This window comes from Ursus arctos, unplaced genomic scaffold (assembly GCF_023065955.2).
Source record: "Ursus arctos isolate Adak ecotype North America unplaced genomic scaffold, UrsArc2.0 scaffold_23, whole genome shotgun sequence".
NCBI lineage: Eukaryota > Metazoa > Chordata > Mammalia > Carnivora > Ursidae > Ursus > Ursus arctos.
In genome coordinates, this window is record NW_026622908.1 from 12087164 (window position 1) to 12107669 (window position 20506).

Consider the following 20506-nt stretch of genomic DNA (forward strand, 5'->3'; position numbering starts at 1 on the left):
CCTCCATTTAAAGGGCTTTTTCATTCTCTTTTTAAACCAACCCATCCAATGTTAGATCCATTGTTTCCCTTGGTTAACAGTCTCTTTTATTCTGAACATGCCATTTGTCATATTTTTTCTTGAAATCCAGCCTCAGAGAATATGTGAGGCAGAGATAATTAAGTAGTCTGTCTGAAGGCTCATTTGAAGGCAGGTAAAGGGCAGGGATAATTTTCAAATCTCTTTTCCAACTTTGGCATTAGGCATAAGGTCTCCAAGGGTCACAGTCTAAAATGGCAACACCAGACAAATAGTTACCCATTAATTTGTCATCATCCACCAGTGTGTTAGCCATGATAATGTTATCCAGTCTGGGTTTTTTTGTTTTTTTTTTTTTGTTTTTTTTAACAATCATGGTGTTTTGAAGTCCTGGTTTGACAGAAAAACGATGAAAACTTAACCTTAGGAATATTGTTAATGTCTCATTGCCTGCCCACCTGAGAGGACTAAGGCTAAGGTGGGCTTCAGCCTTGCACAGAGAGGCACTTTGGACCCCACAGTATATGCCACCAAATTTCTTTCCCATCGTGATGTCCACAAAATGCCTTTCCTCTATATCTGCAGTCAACATGACAAGGAATTAGAAATGTTCTTGGAAGCAAAGAGAGGAATGCCTCTCATAATCAGCCTTGAAAACCTATCTATCTCCTGTATTTACTCAATATCTTAAAACGAAAAAGAGATTTCCCAGTGAATACTGAAAGAATTCCAGAGAAACTTGAATTGTAATTGACATCTTGGCACCAAAATTTGAATAAGACCTTCCTCATGTACAGCATTCTTAGATCTGATGGTAACACACTGGCATGTGTCAACTAGAGGAAAGGTAAGGATGGACTAGTCTAAGTGTAAAAGTTCCCTGTTTAAATAATAAAAAATTACAGCCTTGATAGTATACAATCATGGGAAGGGAAACAAATGTTTCCCGAGAATGACTTTACTTTGGAACTATGATGCTTACAGAACCTGGATACATCCTTTAATTCTGATTATAGAATTTTCAATAAACGACTTTTCAGGTAAGCTAGGTGTCTCCTTGTGAGTATGTGACAATTGTGAGATCAGAATTCTACATACATTTTAAATTACAACAGAAGGAAGTGGTAGAGTATCTCATGTGTCACACAATTTTCTGAGGGTGAACAAAATGGTAGGGCCTTGGGTAAAAGCAAGATGCCCAAATGAATAAGGGGAATGGGCACCAGCAAAGTCAAAACAAGATGGCATGATTTTCCCCTAAAATAGGAAGTTTCATGCATAAAATAAACACTTCATTTACTTAATATTCTCTAGGATTTCATTAGATCTTCTCTAGAGTGTGGTTTGCTTTTCTTATGGAATTGAGACACAGACTTGATGTCTGTTTCCACAGCAAAATTATTTCCTTGCACATATCTCATGTTTATAATAAGAGCTCTGAGCAGGGACAGAAAACTGAAGGACCCCAGAAAATGGATCGTTCCATCATCTGTGTTTTAAAATGTCAACGGCTGGCACTGTCTACAATTCCCAGTCCATGTATGCTTCTGTTATCACTGACCGTGGATTACTAGGCAAGAAACCTTCCCTTCACTCTGGGATACTGGGCAATAGAGGAATCGTTCTTACTGCAACTTGACAACAAAGGTTTTCGCTAATCTTGTCACAAAAGATCCCAGTTTGCATTTTCAGGTGATGTTCGCGTGCCTCTCTGCAACGGAGACGAAGAGCATTTTATGAACTTCATATCTTCTTGTTTCAGTAGGGTCTTCATGGTTGTGACTATGTCTCCACAGCCAAAGCAAAGCAGACATTTAAGGTAATTACTTAGATAATTAAGGGGGAAACCTCTCCACTTTGCTTTCACTGTGGAGCCTTGGCCTCCAATCAATTGAGAGAAGTTGGGCACCCAAGCGTGAATATTGTACCTGCTTTAAAAATTTCAGCAAGGTCTTAAAATGCTGTTTCTTCTTTGGTTTTCCCATAATACTTTGTAAAAATAGCAACGTGGGGCTTATTGCACATGGGTCTCAGGCAGTAACCTAGCGATTTCTGTCTTTTCTCAGTACAATTTCCACGCTCCAGGGTGTTCCTTCACTGAGCTTGTTATTAGAATTATTTGAAAGTATAAACCTGGATTTGGCTTCTGTCTCCCATATCTGCTTAGTCTTTGTTTTAAAATATTTAAAAGAATACACTTGTGGAATCAAAATGAAACACAATATCATTTCATATTATTTCCATACTATTCCCATTGCACAAATTGCCCTTTGTGGTTTAACACATGGAACCTCATGGACCCCTGCCAAATTTTTGCTTCTGACACCACACCTGACCTCCCGGTGTATCAGTAGGGCTTTAAGGAACACATGTGATTTACCACTTTAGTACAATAAAAGCTAAAGAGGTTGGGAATGGAATTGGGCGTGAATTTGATGCCTTGAGGTTGCCAGTGTAAATAGAAATGCTCGATCATTTTTGGTTTTTAAATTATCAACAGTTATGATCTAGAAAACACAGCTTACTCAAGTAACTCTTATCTATTCCACATAGACATAAAGTGGTTGTTAGAAAAGCCCCATTTTGTAAATTCTCCTTTAAACCAGATGGCTCTATCTTGAAGGTAATTATGAGAATTAGTCTAGATTTCTAAAGTATTGTTAAATGTATTTCTTTATCCGTGATTTGTCCCATGAATCATTTACCAAATACATGAGGGTGCACTCTGTGTGAAGAACTAGCAGAAATCCTGAGGATACAGTCTCTCTATAGCTCTGTTTTTTTGTAAGGATCATGTTTAACAATGTAAATCATGGTCATATACTGCTAATCATTCTGATGCTGAAATAGAATTTAATTGGTTGTCCGTATTAATAATTGACAAGTAAGAGAGAGAGAGATGAGTTCCTGTAAAGTCATTTCTAAAATCTTCTCAATTAACCTGAGAATGTTATAGAACATCAGAGTGTGGGACCGAGTTGGGGATCAGAAACACTGAGGGGTAACTTTCTTTGGACCTGTTGCAAGACACTGCATAAGCACTTTGTGAAGCCAGTTACTACTAAGTGAAGGGGAAATCTAAATCAGGTCCGCTAATCTGGCTGTGACAACGTCGACTCCCATCTATCACCAAAGATGATTGAACCACTCTTCTTTCTGTCTGGGTGTAGTGTCCCTCATTGCTATGCAGATGTCACTTGGGTAAAGAAGAAGAGGTTGTTCCACAGGTTTTCTCTGTTCAAAGAATATGAGTGACTATGTTCTTTTCACCACTCACATTGCTACACCTCTCCTTGTTTCCCTGAAAATTATTTTCTTAAAGTTTTAAAAAATCCACGATGCCTTCTGAGATCCCACTAACTTCAAAGATTTTTAAAGGGGCATGTAGATTGCACTAGAAAGTCAGGAATGTGACTACCTGCTAGTCCACATCACCATTCTTCATATTTAAGGGTGAGTCTCTACAGAAAATCTTTGGAGTTAGTATGATCAGAAGGCATTGGGGATTTTATAGGGGAGTTTTGTAATGAAGCTGGCATGCCAGTTCTTTGGGGGAAATCCACATCTCCCTTTGGGGAGGCTAACACCTGTGCAGAGTTCTCTTCTCCCTTTTTCTCTGCCTTCTTGTCTTTCCCCAGAGAAGATGCATAGAGGAAGGGAGTGTACTTTGCCAAGTTTTGTAAGGTGTCATCCCTATCCTGGTTCCTTGTTCTTCTTTCTCTATAAGTACGGACGTAGAATGACAACACTGGCATTGTCCTCATTGGAGTGAAAGGAGCTAACATCAACATCTAGACTTGCTTCCTGGAGGCATTTCTTGGAGGTCCTGTAATGCCCAAAGAAAGAGTTTGGAGCTAAGCTTTATCATTTGGTAGATACAGTCCTTCCAGGAGTTATTTCTTCTTTGACTCTTGAGCCCAGAAGGTTCCGGAAAAGTACTAGGAGCTTCCTAGATGGTGGCAAACAGGATTTAGGAAGGTTTGTTACAGCTTGGACCCAAGGGCTGACATCTCTGGAGGCCAGCAGAGACCAAACCCCTAATACTTCCTCCTCCTGGAGGCTGTAATCTGCCTCTTGTGGTCCCACTTTGCCTTCACACTGTTCCCTGGAGGGAGCTCAAGCTGGGGCCTTTCTGACTCCTGCGGGAGAGGCTGTCAAGCTATCTTCTTTCTCGAGTGTCATTAGCCAAGTCTGCACCCAGTTTCTAGTTTTCCCTGCCTCATTTCAGACACCTTTCCACCGGTGGGACTTATGCTCTAATCTTCTTCCCTCTTCATAATCAAGGCCACACCTCAATCCTAGTCTCTCCAATTTAGACCACCTTCGAATCTGGCCAGGTCTATACAGGCCTAGAATTGGCCACCTGCCTTGGGACTTATTTGGTATGAACTGTTGTTCTCTCTGAAGCAAGATGGTCTTTTCTGCCTGCTGTTGTTGGCACCTGTTAGATCAATTCTTTTTACCCCCAAAATGTTGCTTGCCACAGCAGGTTATAAAAAAGATGGCATGCATCATGTTAACCATTTAGATTACAGCACTTTCCACATAACCAGAGGCTAGTGCAGAAGGTGTTCTGGTACTTAAAAGACGTCCATCCAGTGTTTGCAGCCTGGACATTGCTAGTTTAATACATCAAAGTTCCATTTTCATTTTATGCACAATTTCGTATGCAGTGATCTTCAAACCTGTCTACTCTGTAACAAGTATCTCTCCACAATAACCCGGTGCTTTCTGCTATTACCTGGTGTTGGGGCTACTCCAAGGGGTTTATCTTCATCTGTGTTCTCTCCCCAACTTCTTTAAAGTGAAGGATTTCAAAACAAGAGTTATGTCTTGGATTAAAATATAGTTAGTGTGCCATTTTGAATAGAACACTTCCACCATATTTTAGAAGAACAATTCCTGGACTGTTGTTTTGTTTGACAGCAAAGCATTTGAAAATTTATCTAAGAGACTCATAGTTGAATTGCTTTGGGAGAGTGCTTAAGGCAGAGCTTGTATCTGGACTTTGAGAATTTAGACCATGTTGGGGGTGACATCAAAATAAGTTAGAGATCTACCTTTCATTAATCTTTCATGTGATACATTTCTTGGGGTTAGATTTGGAGCTGGAGTTCCCAATAGAGCATTACCTAGCCTAGGGTTTTTCTGTTAATCTGGACTTCAGGAATCCAGAAAGGCTATTGGGGGAAAGAGAAATCTGAGATGAGACTCGGGGAATAAGCTGAGGTTAACAAACAAGAGCAGAAGGAAAAGTGTTTCAAGCAGAATCAGAAAGGAAAGAGCACGCACGAGGGCTCAGAAGCACCAGAAGGAGGGGAAAAGGAGAAAGAGAAAGGAACAAAAAGGAGAAAGAGAGAATGAGACATTATAAAAATTCCTAGAAGCACCGCCTTCAGACCAGAAGTCAAGGGGAGGAGAGGGTGAAGAGAGGCCTGTGGGCAAGGGGAGAGCTGGGTAGGCAGGTACACAAAGCCAACTCATGTTATGAGAGCTTTGGCTTTCTCCTGAAGGCAGTACAGAGATATGAAGCATTTTTCGATGGGGAGAGATACAAATAGATTACATTTAAATCCCTCAGGCTGTAGTGCAGAGAATGAATAGCAAGGCTGTAACCCTGGACCAATACCTTCCAACCATGTTGGCTTGGTAAGTGGGCGGGTCATGACTGTGGCAGCTCAGCCTGGAGACCTAGCTGATAAAAACCTGAAATATAATGCATATTATGGTCTACCGGGTGAGGGTCTCTATCTTGGTATGTAGGTTACTCAGAATTGAAACACTGTGTGTCCCTTAAACAGAATATCTAAAAAGCAGCATGTTGATTTTGGCTTCTTCTGACGCATCTGCCTGGCAATGGCTGGGTTTCAGTAGGTCAGAATTTCCGCTCGTTAATAAAGAGTTTCTTTGGTGAGAATTTTACATAGAATAAAAGCGTAAGTTACTCATAGAAACTAAGAAAGAATGATGGGAAATAGTGTTTTTAGATCTTACAACTGTGGTGTTTTCTTTTTTTTTAACCTCTGGGTAATATCAATCGACAGGAGTCAAGTAAATTAATAAAAAGGCGTAGGTTGGTGCTCCTATCAACAAGGTTTTAGAAATTTGTTACCTTAAGCTCTTATTTTCCAGATGTTACCCAGTTTCTCAGTTCCAGGTCTGCCTGGTGATTTAGTGCGTATTTCATTTAGCATAGCAAGGCTATAAAAAATACAATGCTCTGCCCCCAATAAGCCCAGCAGTGAGACCAAGACCTTTTCCATGAAAACTATTCCTTGGGCCAAGAATCCTCCCCAGAGTATTCTTTGGCCATTTACAAATTTCTTTACATGAGTTCATTACGTATTTACCCAGAAAGCAGTGCTTCCAGATGTGTGGCCAAGTTCAGAGCTTTCAGGGATACATGTTAATGCAACTTGTCCTCTCCGGTTAACTCAGTGAGTGGTCAGCAACAGATACGAGGTGCCTAAGTCCCAGATACAAGTTTCATGGTTAGAACAGCGAACAAAACAGTCTCCCATCACATTCTGTTGTGGGGAGACAGACAATAAATAGGTAGGGCATGGGTCAGATAGTAAAAAGCCAGATATAAATATCTTGGGCTTTGGGGGCCATATGGTTTCTGTCACAATTACTCAACTCTATTGTTTTAGCACAAAAGCCATTTAAGACAATGCAAAGTGAATGATCGTGGCTGTATTCCAAAAAAAACTTTATTTATAAAAGTAGCATGAGTGCTCAATTTGTCCTATGGGCCCAATTTTGCTGACCCCGACATAGATCAATAAATAAGTAGGCTGTTCTCATGTACTAATAAGCAAAAGGACAGAACAGGTTGATACAGAAGAGAGGGACTGAATGTGTGTGTTTGGCATCAGTGGTGCTTTGTGATTGGGTGAAATCAATATCCAGACGGTCGAAGAGCAAGTTGATGATGTCATCTATCTTTCTCTTAAAATATATATAAAGCAGGCGCCTGGCTCAGTGGGTTCAGCTCAGATCATGATCCCAGGGTTCTGGGATCAAGTCCCACATCGGATTCTCTGTTCCACAGGGAGCCTGCTTCTGCCTCTGCCTCTCTCTCTCTGTCTCCCATGAATAAATAAATAAAATCTTAAAAAAAAAATATATATATATATATAGCTATTAAAGTGAAGTTACAGATCACAAAGTTAAAGATAGGGACTGTATAGCCTGACATGTACAGGGATTTAATAATTGTTGCAGTCTTGTTGAAGAGAGTTTCACATACCTTCCCGTAAGGCCCCAGTCTTCATTAATTTGTATTTCCTCTGAATTTCCATGGTATATATTAAATGATGGTACTAACTGAACACTGAGAAAATACAACATTGGTCAGTATGTCTTTTGTGGATGTTGCTTTTGGCTGCACTGAAGTGTATGAACCCTGTTTTATACTAGTTTCTATCTTAAGTGCCTAGTTTGGTGTCCTTATTTTGTTGGCCCACAATAACCATTAGGTTATCATATCATGAGGATTGGAAAAATTAAAAAGGAATGTAGCTAGATAGTCCAACAAGAAATGGCCCCACTTGACAATTTGCTTTCACAATGTATCAATGATGGTAAAACATTAATTGAAGAAGGGGCATACTTTTGAATCTCAAGTGGTCTCTCTGTTAAGGTCTGTAGGATTTATTGTTTTCTGTGCAGTTATTGTTAAATTCTGAGCCATACCAGAAATCAGAGAGTACAAGTTTATCAATAAGATTATTGACTGTTAAAGCATGTGGAGTAATCTGTCAGACAAAAGGTATAAGGAGCTGAATAGCAGTTATGACTTAGTCCTCAAAGATCCAGTTGGGAAGGGATCCAAGAATTGATAACACAAATAAAATCAAAAAGACAAAATAAAGGTTGCCATAAGACAGGGTATGACTTCAACTACAGATTCAGCAGTTCATTTGGCAAAAATTTGCTAAGCACCAACAATGAGCTGAATGCTATTCTGGGCACTGATGATTTTAGAGAAAGGTGGATTCATGTGCATTGGATTTATCTGGAAAGCTTTCAAAGAGAAGGTGGAAATTCACCAGTGTTTTGAGAAATGAATGGGATTTGGATGTCGGAGAGCATTTTTGGAGGACAATAGGGTCAGCATGGTGGAAGAATAGGAAGAACTCAAAAGATGTTTAAATAGTGAATGGGCCAGGTTAGCTGGAGCTCCTGCAGAGAGTTTACGTAGGGAATAATGTGATAAAAGTATGCTGGGGGCAACTGTGGGGGGCCTTGAAAATAAAGCCAAAAACTGTCCATTTTGACCTGAAGGCATTAGACAGCAACCGAAGGTGTTGATCGATAGCATGATAAAATTGAAATGTAAGGCAATTAATTTGGGAGAGGTTTATATATAGAATTATTGATTGCCGCAGGAAGAAACTATAGGCAAATGCAACTAAGTAAGAGGTTATTCATAGGATATGAGCATTAATTAAAATGGTGGCAAAAAGAATGGAGAGAAAAATGTGAATAGTATTTTGAGGGTAGGCTAGATTGGATATAAATAGAACAAAGAGAAGAGGCAAAGAAGACACTAGATTTTTGAAAATGATGATTTTCTCATGAGAAATTACCTTTTCCCCCCAAAAAAATCATAAAAAGAAACATGCTTACAAGAGTCTCTGAGGTCACTATGATTCTGCCATCAACTTGCTACATAACTTTGACCAAGTTATTTAAAATCTCTGTAAGCCGTCTGTAATGTGAATTCTAACAGTACTCATTTCGGAGAACTGAGTGTTCATTCATTCATTCAGCAGATATTACACAAATTATCTTCTAGCTCCTGAGAGTAGAGTGGTGAGTAAGATACAGTCCCTCACTGCCTTTCAGGAGAATCCTCTCTGGTAGAGACAAATTATCTTCAAGTAAGCAAATACACGAGGTAATCTGGGGTTCTGGTAAATGTCAAAAGGAAACATTTCATGCAATAGAGAATGATGGAACTCAGGAGGGGTTACTTAAGTAAAGCTCTAAAGGACGGCCACTCCAAGGAGGCGATCTTTGAAGTAAGACCTAAATCAGGAGAAGGAGCCCGGCTTGAGAAGAGCAGGGAAACATGACATGGACAGCAAGTACAAAGCTCAGCTTATTTGAGGAGAAATGTAGCAGATTTTTTTTTTTTACCTTATATTTTAACAGTTCTGGAAAATGAGACCAATTAAGGTGTGATTCTATAGTCCTAGTGGTGGGTCATCAGTCCCCCATGGGTGGAAATTGTAGCAGATTTAAAGGGGACAGCTGCCCTCTAGTGTCCTCCCTGGGTTATTTAATCCTTTCTTAGGATTTTCCCACCTCTTCTCAGTGCCCTGGGGGATGTTAAAAGTGGTTATGCATTCACTGGTTCAGTGAAAGGCATTAATATATGTAGGAAACAAAGAAAAAAATTCTGAGAAGCCAGCTTCTGTCAAAGAGCAGATTTATATTTATTTCTTTATATTTGCAAATGAGAAGGCTTGGAGACAGAGGGGAACAAGAAGTATTCTGTTGAGAGGGATGACTTGCATATTTTGGTCTGGTCTGTTCATTCTTATATAAACTAGGGCAAAACAATGGTCCCATTAAGTGTTGTCTTTTCTCACTTCAGTGTTTTTCCTTTTGGGGTGGGAGGGACGAGAATCAGGGAATACTTTGATTCTGGTGTGGGTGTAAATTCTAACTCCTCACCCACAAGAAAAATTCTAAAAAATGGGCCCTAGAATTTTCTTCCTGATGAACTCTTGTCCCCTTACTCATTTTTTTGGTCCATCCCCCTAGTTTAGAGAGTGATGGGGAGACAATGGAGAACAAAGTGGAAGGTTCTGGACCCTGACTTCCTCTAACCTTACCTCTGGTGTCTTTCTTGCTCTGTTCCAGCCACTGGACTTCTTTTATTTCAACACATGTGTTGTTTCCTCAAAGGTCTTTGGAAATATTGTTCTTTTTTCTGGAATGCACCTCCTCTCTCTGCCCATTGCCTAACATCTCACCGTTTAGTCATTACTCCTTGATGTCTTGTTGTCCAACGAAACTTCCTTCCTCCTCATGTTGGGCCCTTGTTAAATTCGGTTTTTCTGTTAGGGTTCACTGATCCCAAGCACCCTATACTTCTCTTTCTCCACCAGTGCAGACCGTAGGGATATGACTCGTGTTGTAGCTGCTCACCGATTTCTCAGTACAACGGACTCTCTGGTACTTGCTCTTGCATATGGCAGTTGCCTAATATTTTCAACTGTATTGCCCTGAAACAGACAGATACTGTCAAGGCATAATGCAGAATTCTTGAAAGTTGAAAGACTCTGAAAAGGAAGATGTGGAAAAGTAATTTCATTCTTTGGCTATAATAGAAACAAACAAAACAGTGGCGACTTAAAGCAAATCGATGTGTATTTCTCTACTGTCAAAGCACAGGGCTGCTTGCATGACTGTGCTTCTTCAGGGACTCAGGCTTTCTCCAGCTCAACACTCTGCCATCAGACACATGGTCTAAGATGTCTCTGTGCCCCAGGCAGAAACGTGGAGGAAAGGATGATGCAGGGACACAGTGCCTGTGCCACTTAAGGGAAGTTCCACACTCACTTGACTCATCTCCCTGCAAGGGAGGCGAGGTAGGTGGCCTTTATACCAGGTGGATGTGTGCCCAGCTACATGTCTACTACTCTAAAGGGAGATACGAGGTCCTACAGGTGGACGGTGTCGTTTCCAGGAGGTCAGAGTAAACATCACAGAGATCAGGTGTGAGCCAAGTGACCACACGGCCGATCATCAAGCATTAATTGCAGCCTTGGATTTAAGGCTTTGATTCTGTAAATTTGTAATACAAATTAAAGGCACAACAGTTACGGATCCTAAAACAATCTCTTCTTCTGAGCAGTGGCTTTGGTTTTGGTTGCGCTGTAATCCATACAGGAGAGGTACACATCAAGGTATGTTTTTAAAAAAGAAATAGCACGCTTTTCTCATGAAATGTGTTGACGTGCAAGCAGTTAAATTGCAACTTGGATTCAAGATTAAATTCAATCAGCCACATCAGTCTCCAAGTTTCAAAAAGTAGGATAAGGGAGAGCAAGTGAAGTTTAGAAACAAAGGAAAAGAATAGTCACTGGACTTGATGTTTATTTAATGCATGACGATTGACAAAGCCCTTTGAATTAAGGACATTGGACCTCCTAAGAGCCCCCAAAGCTAGATAGATTTATGGGTAAGAATGTAGAAATTAACAGACCAGGCCAGTGTCAGGCAACCTATAAGAGATGGAAGTATGGATGAGAAAGATCCACTGCCTAAATGCCCTTTCGGTAAAGCAGGCAATAGGAGAGGGGACGTTCGTTATGATCTTTATATGCATAGCGGTTATTCTTTAATCATAGTTCTTAGAGAAATTCTTTATGAAATCTTCCATGGTCAAGGCTTTTTGTTACTTAATTACTGCAGCAAAGGCATCAGTGCAGGCTGCCAGGGTACACTGCCTTTCAACTAACAAGGGACAGCACACACACACACACACACACACACACACACAGACACACACATATACACACACACTCAAGATGCTGGGGTCTACACTCCTCTGTCACTAAGCAACCAAGAGCAGATTTCTTTGTATTCAGAGTTATTCACTCAGCTGAGGGGGGAGGGGGTCTCCCAGAAGGCCCTTCAGAGCTAGACCTTGTGGAGCGCTGGATTAAATGAAATTCAAGGATATTACGGCTGTTCTCACAGGATCTCCATTTCCTGATGTGGGTCCCGCCTCTGCTTTTACAGCAGGTCACGTCTGAGTGCAGCTGCCACTTGGCCTGATTCAGAATTTTTCACTCACAGGTTTAATTAAAATTTCTAGCAAGCACCATCTATCATTTCTCTTTTGTAATTTTTCTCTCTCAGAGAGAAAAGCTTGGTGCTCATTACCTCTCGTGTGTTTATGGTGCCCGTGTTTCTGTAGGAAGAGATTCATAACCCCTTTAACAACTCCTAGATTTTCACTGGGAACTTTAATGGAAAGCCAATCATCATTGTTGGTCTGTGCTTTTAATTAAAGATGTATGTGTAAACTCCCTGAGGTTTATTGTTTGATGCAGTGTAAAATATTATAAAATGTAATATAATATCGATGGGAATTATTTTTTATATTAATGTAACACAGTAGTTCCCACCTTGAGGTATCTAGATCCCCAGGTCTTTGCTTGTAGACATGGGAGTCCATAGGCTAATTTCAGCATCTCAGAAAGCAAAATGGAACTTGTATCTTCACCAATAGCAGGGCTACCTGGGCTCACCAAAATATCAGGCCTTAAGTCAAATTAGTATAATAATTGTTTCTTAATACTAATCAGTTTGTGTTCTATAGAGCACAGCTTTGTTTTTGATTAATTAGAATGGGACTAAGTTATTTCTTTTTTTTTTTAAGATTTTATTTATTTATTTGAGATAGTGAGAGACAGCACGAGCAGCAGAGGCAGAGGGAGAAGCAGACTCCCCACTGAGCAGGGAGCCCGATATGGAGCTCCATCCCAGGACCCTGGAATCATGACCTGAGCTGCAGGCAGACACACACAACGAAGTTATTTCTTAATGAATACATTTTGCAGACATTCTCAGCATGAGATGTATAAAGAATGTAGATTTTAGGATAAAGTATACAGTGCAGCCCTGTACTGCTGTGTCCCTTTGAGGAAGCCATGCATCTACTGTGAGAAGGAATTCTCTCATCTATACAAAGCGGATCCATGGCATCTGTGACAGATTTGTTGAGAGAGTTACAGATCATACTTGGCCCAGTAACTAGCACATAGTAGCTTCTGTTTGAAGGCTCAGCAAAGTTAAGACTCAGTCAATCTCGGTAAAGCCAGGTAGAGCAAGCCATGATATCATTTCAGAGCTCCTTCTCATCTGTGGAAAGAAGGGGGAAAGCATTGGATTGCTCATCTCTAAGATATACTTTCTAGCTTAGATCGTGTATATTCCCCACCACCCAGTCTAGACTTCCCCTCCCCAGCTCCGCCATATTTGAACAGTGTTGTCTGGTATGCCACTGCTCTTCTGTGAGGCTATTTTCTTGTCTATAAAATGGAGATAGATCTACTTTCCAGAGTATACAGGAAAAGCCTGGCATGTGTAAAATATGTTTAGATTAAGTCGTAGCTGATAACTCAAAGGAGTTCACTCAGCCCTTCCCACAAGCAAGGTTTCCTGGGTTCTTTACCATCCTGGCCATGCTCCCTGGGTATGGGCCATGTGGCCTGTGTCTTTCCTCCGGGGCCTGGAAACCAAACCCAGTCCTGCACACATGTTCTCATAAATCATTTTCTAGCTCTAGTCTTATATAAGGACATTTAACCCTCTTCTCTGAGACATCTCTCTTGATACTCTCTCTGCCTGGTTTTCTCAACTGGTGGTTGACGCTGGAGGGTCTGAGGTCATGGGTTAGATTCCTTTGTAGACCATTTTGCATCTTCTGGCATGGCCACAGAAAGCTCCGGTAAACCTGACATAGGCAAAAGCCTTTGGTTCCATTGCAAGGACATCTTCACTCTCAAGAGAATAAAAAAGAGGGAAAAATTAAGAAAACTCCATAGTTCCTCTTTGTGCTCCATCTCCAGGGATTCTAAACGCCAGGGGCAGCTTGTTTGACCTGTGTGGGTTGTTGCCGTATTGTCCTCAGTCCAGCCTCCTCTATATGTATCACAGGCCCATGCTTCACAACATCATTGCTGAGAGACACAACAAAAACCCACAGCACTCAGAAAGTACATCCTTATAGGCTGCATGGACAAAGACGGTCAGGGACACAAAGCATTTCGTAGTCTACCACCCCCTCTTTTTCTATTCATCCTGATTGAGTGGTCTTCCAGCTTCTCCCACACTCTCACCCAGCTTCCCTGACTCATCCTGACACATTATCCTCATTGGAAACTATTTTCCCTTACTCTGGACACATTCGTACTGTATCAGAGCTGTTCTTACCCAGGAAGTGCCAGATGGCACTGAATCACCAGCTGCTTAATATTCGAGAACAATATTATAGACAGAACAGAACAATGTACGTGCTGATTAAAGGACTTTGCTGATGTCTTGGGAATCAGGGAATGCCCCAGTCACCTCCACAGCTGCGCCTTGACAGTTTGTATGGATCACAGGCTTCTTTGGGGACTCTTGGCTACGCGTGTCTCCACCTCTGCTTTTGTTACCACTCCTGCAGGCAGCACTGGAGTTTTTGCTCTGAGCTTTCTGCCATTCAAAGTACCGGATGATGTGTCACCTTCACTGGAAGGGTTTTTAGCCTCCCGAGTGCCAAGTGCCGCTCCTCAGGATGGAGTCGACAGAAAGATAAATACACAAACAAACTATTAGCATAGATGACTTTGCTTTGATGGAGAAATTGGCACTGTAATTCTGGAGGATGTCAACATGCTAGCATGGCCAGGAATTGCTTTTGTGCTGTGAGTTACAGGTAGTGATCTGGATTGATTCTGAACACAAAGGGGTACAATGCATAAGAAGACAGACCTCCTCTTGTGTAAGTCCTGTGAAAGGACTTCGTTTTCCACGAAAGCTTTGGTGAAAAACCAAAGCAAAGCAAACCAACCAAGCAAACAGCAACAACAAAACCCGCCACTCCCTTATCATTTTATCTTTCCAAACGTAAGCCTCTTTTGCCATGGCTACTTCAGAATAGCATAAAGTGGTCCTGATTATATCTCACAGTTAGGTTAAAACAATCACAAAGCTTCGCCAGACCGTTGTTTCCGAAAACGGTTCTGCATTTAAATCAGTTGGTTTAAATAACGTGAAAAGGAGAATCTTATCGGAGGTGTCAGCATCAGTCTTTATTATTTTTTTTTAAAGATTTTATTTATTTATCTGACAGAGATAGAGACAGCCAGCGAGAGAGGGAACACAAGCAGGGGGAGTGGGAGAGGAAGAAGCAGGCTCATAGCGGAGGAGCCTGATGTGGGGCTCGATCCCAGAACGCTGGGATCACACCCTGAGCCGAAGGCAGACACTTAACCGCTGTGCCACCCAGGCGCCCCAGTCTTCATTATTTTTTAAATAATTGGCTAGCTAGAGATACTGGTAAAGATTACTGAGCACACCCTGAAGTGAATTTTGAAGATTAACCAAGAAGACCAGCCATGGATGTCCTCACTTAACGAATCACTCTCTGTCCATTTATCCACATAGTCATACAGCAGTAGGTTATCACTTGCCCATTATGTGCAAGGATCTGTGCTCAATAATTGTAATTTAGAGTTGGTATTAATAATAAATCACATCTCAAGATACATTTTGAACATCTTGCTGAAATTCTAGAAGGTAATCAGCAGTGTAGGACGAAGAGGAGTCTAACTTTAGGTACCACGAACTCCTGTGAAGGTTGGCCTTGCATGGAAATGTTGTTCATGAAAACAGACAAAAAAAGATTCCCATCTTTGTCACTGAAGTCACAAGATCTATCACACAATAGAAGACAAGTGGGTGGGATATTCTCAGTGTTGGTGGGCTACAAACTCGTGCCCACCTTCTTTAGTGCCAAACATCATTTTCATAACCTTCTCCATGTTCTCTCACATTTTCCAATCTGTATTTGAAGGCTCATTAAAAAGAAGCACGAAAAGCCTTCTAAAATGACTCAGAACTTTACTCTCACAGTCACCACTCTTTAGAGTCTCAACAATAGCTGCATATTAGACTCACCTGTAGACCTTTGGGAAAATTACTCCCATAAGAAATTCTGGTTTAATTAGTCTGGGGCAGCCCTTGATAATCTGCATTTTTTTAAAAAAAGATTTTTATTTATTGGGACGCCTGGGTGTCTTGGTCAGTTAAGCGTCTGCCTTCGGCTTGGGTCATGATCTCAGGGTCCTGGGATCGAGCCCCACATCGGGCTCCTTGCTCAGCAGAGAGCCTGCTTATTCCTCTGCCTCTGCTGTTCCTCCTGCTGTTCTCCCTCTCTGTCGAATCAATAAATAAAATCTTTTTTTTTAAGATTTTATTTATTTATTTTTAGAGGGGCAGGGAGAGGGGCAGAAGGAGAGGGAGAGAGAAACCCAAGCAGATGCTGTGCTGAGCACAGAGCCCGGCATGGGGCTTGATCTCACAACCCTGAAATCAAGACCTGAGCCGAAACCAAAAGTTGGGTGTTTAACTCACTGTGCCACCTGGGTGCCTGGGTAACTCCATTTTAACATGCATCTCAGTAACTGCTTTCATTCTCCCACATGAATTATATTTCCTTAACACCATCAAATAGGCACAGGCTATTCTTACAACTGATACGCTACATTTGTAGCACGTATCCATGTTTGGTGGGGGAGAATAGAAGTTAAGACAAGATTCTCGATCTCAAAAAACTTGGAGACTTCGAGCTCTCTGAAACGTACAACATGAATCCCACTTCTATAGCTATTACACTGTGTGAGTCTGGCCAAGTTTTCCAATTTCTCCGATCCTTGACAATTAAACTGTGAAGGGAGAAAGCTAATACCTTCCCATAAGGTTGTTAAAAGTATTAAATGAGATAAAATGCTCAATAGAAAGTGACTGGCATTATCATTTCATGTTCACTGTTACTATTATTATAAATTGAATGTATATAATTTATGCAATTACATAAAATATATGCAACTTATGTACATGTAATGTAACTATATGTATATAGTGTGTATATAGAAAGAGTGTGTGTACACATGCACACCCAACGTTTGTTACTCTCACAAAAACAAATATTCTAGAGTGAAAAGTAAATTTATTTGGGAAAAAAAAGCGACTTCATAATTTTCAGTCCAGTAAATGAAATAAAAGGCAATGGTGAGAAACATTGGGAAAAAAACATGTTTACTTCTCTTTTTCCAATTGGATTTAAACAATGGCAGCACTAAATTTTTAATGTGGGGATGATCACGCACTTGTGTGCTGCTGCCACCTAGTGCCAAGATTCATAACTGCAATTATGCTACGTGTTTCCCTGGCGGTATTCGAGGTTGAAAACAGCTTGGTTCCTTGCTAGTTATTTTGAAACAGATGATAAATAATGTTGAGATGTGTCTGTGGGAGTTTATTTGTTCCCCTCCCCTTTTCAATTATGTATAGGAAATAGCTGCTGGCCCAAGTGGACTGGGTTCCTGACTTCTTGCTGGTCACGTGGTTTGTGCTTAAGGTGTCCGAGTGCCCCTGCGATATGAAATGGCGCACATCGCCTCTTTAAGTCTGCGTTTTAGCAAGGCTATGCTTCCCTGCAAAAAAAAAATGAATGTTGCCACCACCATTATCTCTTCTATTTTACCTATAGTCAATATGATTTTGTGAGTCTTGCATGTTAAACTCATGTGAGTAAAACAGCAGGAGAAAAAAGAAATTATGGCTGAGGTTGGATAAATGATTAAAATATGTGTGTGTGTGTGTGTGTGTGTGTGTGTGTTTTACAGGCAGGGTTTAGGTATGATTTGACTTCATGTGAACAGTTATGTATTATAGAACAAGGTTTCTCAAATTTGGCACTATTAATTTACAAACCTGATAATTCCTTGTTATGGGAGGCTGTCCTCTGCATTATAGGGGGTCTAGCAGCCCCTGTGACCTCTACCCGCTAGATGCCAGCGCAACTCCCCCTCCCAGGTGTGAAAACCAAAAATGTCTCTAGAAATTGCCAAATGTCCCCTGGGTTGAGAACAACTAATGTAAAGGCATGCAGTGGTAACCACATATAAATGTGTGATTTTTATACTTGTTAATTAGTCTAGGGTTTGTACTAATTGGGGACAGATTTATAATGCCTGGTGAATCATCAGCAAATTCAATCAATCTATTCATTGATTTATTTGCTCATTCATATATTCAAGAGAGGCAGTATCGTTTATTAATAAGTGCTCGGGGTTTGAATCCCAGCTCTGTGACTTACTAAGTATTATGATTAAATAAATAACATCTCTCAGTTTCATTTTCCTCAACTCTAAACTGATAATTATATCTGCTTTATAAGATTAATGTGAACATTAAGTGAGATGTTGCATTGAAAGTCCTTAGCACAGTGTTAACTAATTAGTAATTACATGATAATTATTGGTTATTGTTGAATAGATATTTTTAATTAATGTTATATGCTGGGGATTGTGCCAATGACTGGGAGATAATGCTAGCTAACCTATTTTACCAAAATAGATAAAGATACCTAATTATTTTGACATAAATAAATAAAGGTATGCCTAATTATTTTGATTACTGTTGTGATAGGTGAAGATGTACAGGGCCCTATTAGGTGTCATTTTTATTGGGATTGCCAGTAACATGACAGAGATGCTTTTAGAGAGTCACCTGCTAGTCAATAATTAATCAGTTGAAGTAGAGAAAAATCTGACATCCTGGAGCAGTATTATGACGCACAGATTTAAAAGAAATTGTATCACTTTATATACCCTGCAATTAATTAGCAGAAAAGAAATATGCTTTATCTCTGAAATATGTTTTATCTGTGCTTATAGCTCCATTTTAGGCTGAGTTATAAAATATAAAGCAATTTAAAGTAAAGGTTGAGTGGGGTGCCTGGGTGGCTCAGTTGGTTAAGTGTTCAGCTCTTGATTTTGGCTCAGGTCATGATCTCGGGGTTTCTTGTGTCAGGCTCCCTCTAAAAAAGGAAAATTTAAAAAAATTAAAAATAAAGTGAAGGTTGATTATAATATATTAATTATGACAAAATGTTTTTCTTGACTTAAGAAAAAAGATTTATTTATGGGGTGCCTGGGTGGCTTAGTCGGTTAGGCGTCTGCTTTTGGCTCAGGTCGTGATCCCAAGGTCCTGGGATCGAGTCCCACACTGGGCTCCCTGATCAGTGGGGAGCCTGCTTCTCCCTCTCCCTCTGCCTGCCACTCTACCTGCTTGTGCGCCCACACACTCTCTCTCTCTCTGTCAAATAAATAAATAAATAAGATGTATTTATTTTAGAGAGAGAGAGAGCAAGTGAGAGCAGGGGGAGGAAGAGAGGGAGAGGGAGAGAATCTTGAGCAGACTGAGCGTGGAGGCTGATGTAGGGCTCGATCTCATGACCCTGAGATCATGACCTGAGCTCAAATCAAGAGTCAGACGCTTAACTGACTGAGCCACCCAAGCGCCCCACTTGACATTTTTCTAACATGATATACAGACATGGATCTGCAAGCCTGTTCTGGAAGTTGCTCTAAAGTCATGAAGTGTTTGGTAAGACGTATTGCCTTCTGTGTCCCACTTTTCTCTGTCAAATGGGGAATGTACACCTTCCTCTCTCCACCTTCCTCATGTCATGTCAGAGAGGATGACATGATTCCCACCTGTGCATCAGTGGTGCCTTATGGGAAGAAGATAATGTCAACCCTGAGGGGAAATGAGGTGAGAATGAGGTCCTCGGGATCCTATGAGAAATATTCTGGCAGGCATCCACCACCTTGCCCAGGCAACTGTCTTCCGCCTGGACCACTGCTCTGGCCTCCAGACTGGCCCACTATAGCCACTCTTCTATCAATCATCACAGTGCAGCGAGAATGAGCTAGCATAAGTGTGAACACGTTATTTCCCCCTCAGAGTCCTTAAAAGGTTTTGCATTGAATTTAGATACTAGAATCCTTAAATGGCTCAACAGGACTCCTGCCTGATTCTTCAGGCCTGCGTGTTGACGCTCTCCTTCCTTGTTCTCTTCACCATCATCACCGCATACGCTTCTGCAGCATCTTCAGTGAACCAAGTGCTCCACATCAGGACCCACCTTTTTTTTAAAGATTTTATTTATTCATTTGACAGAGAGAGAGACAGCCAGCGAGAGAGGGAACACAAGCAGAGGGAGTGGGAGAGGAAGAAGCAGGCTCCTAGCAGAGGAGCCCGATGCAGGGCTCGATCCCAGGACCCTGGGATCACGCCCTAAGCTGAATACAGACGCTTAATGTCTGAACCACCCAGGCGCCCCAGGGCCCACCTTGATTCCCGTGGCTGGAATGTTCTCTGCCTGCTGCTGCCCCCAACTTCCTTTGACAGATGAATGTACACACATCCTTCAAGGCTCATCTTCCTGGCAGCCTTCTTGGACTTTCCAACACTGTTAGTTCTCCTTTGGGTCCATTTGGATTGCCTTTGATTAAGTGTAACAAAAAACTGTGTTGACAATGGCTTGAACTTCACATAGAGTGAGGTTCAGAGATTGGTAACTCCTGCTTTCATTAACCAACACACTGATCCCGTTAGGGCACAAGGGCTTTTCTCATCTTCAGCTCCTCTGCCCTTAGTGAGTCGGCTTCTATGTTTGCATTTCTTCCCTTGTGGTTCTAAGATGGCTGCTGCGAGCTGGAGACAGTGAGTCTGAATTTAAGGCGGGAAGAAGGTAGAAGGCGTGGTGCCAGTTGTGGCCTCTTTTTGGAGATCTCCTTATCACTGGTTGCCCAGTGGAGTTATAGCCAGCACCATTGCAAGGAAAGCAGAGAACATGAGTATTTTGATTTATTAGTCTCCAGCATAGAAGCAAAAAGAGAGG

At 41.2% G+C, this 20506-nt stretch overlaps 1 protein-coding gene across 4 annotated transcripts in view; it reads left to right on the forward strand.

Annotated features, from left to right (window-relative positions):
* The window catches only part of GAS2 (growth arrest specific 2), a 127860-nt gene that overhangs the window by 86568 nt on the left and 20786 nt on the right, over positions 1–20506 (forward strand). For 2 of the 4 annotated variants that reach the window (XM_057317403.1, XM_057317404.1), the window contains exon 8: positions 1784–1837. The exons of the other annotated variants lie outside the window; for them this stretch is intronic. In XM_057317403.1, the coding sequence (XP_057173386.1) occupies positions 1784–1837 (54 nt within the window). The remainder of the gene's footprint in view (positions 1–1783; positions 1838–20506) is intronic. 4 annotated transcript variants of the gene reach the window in all.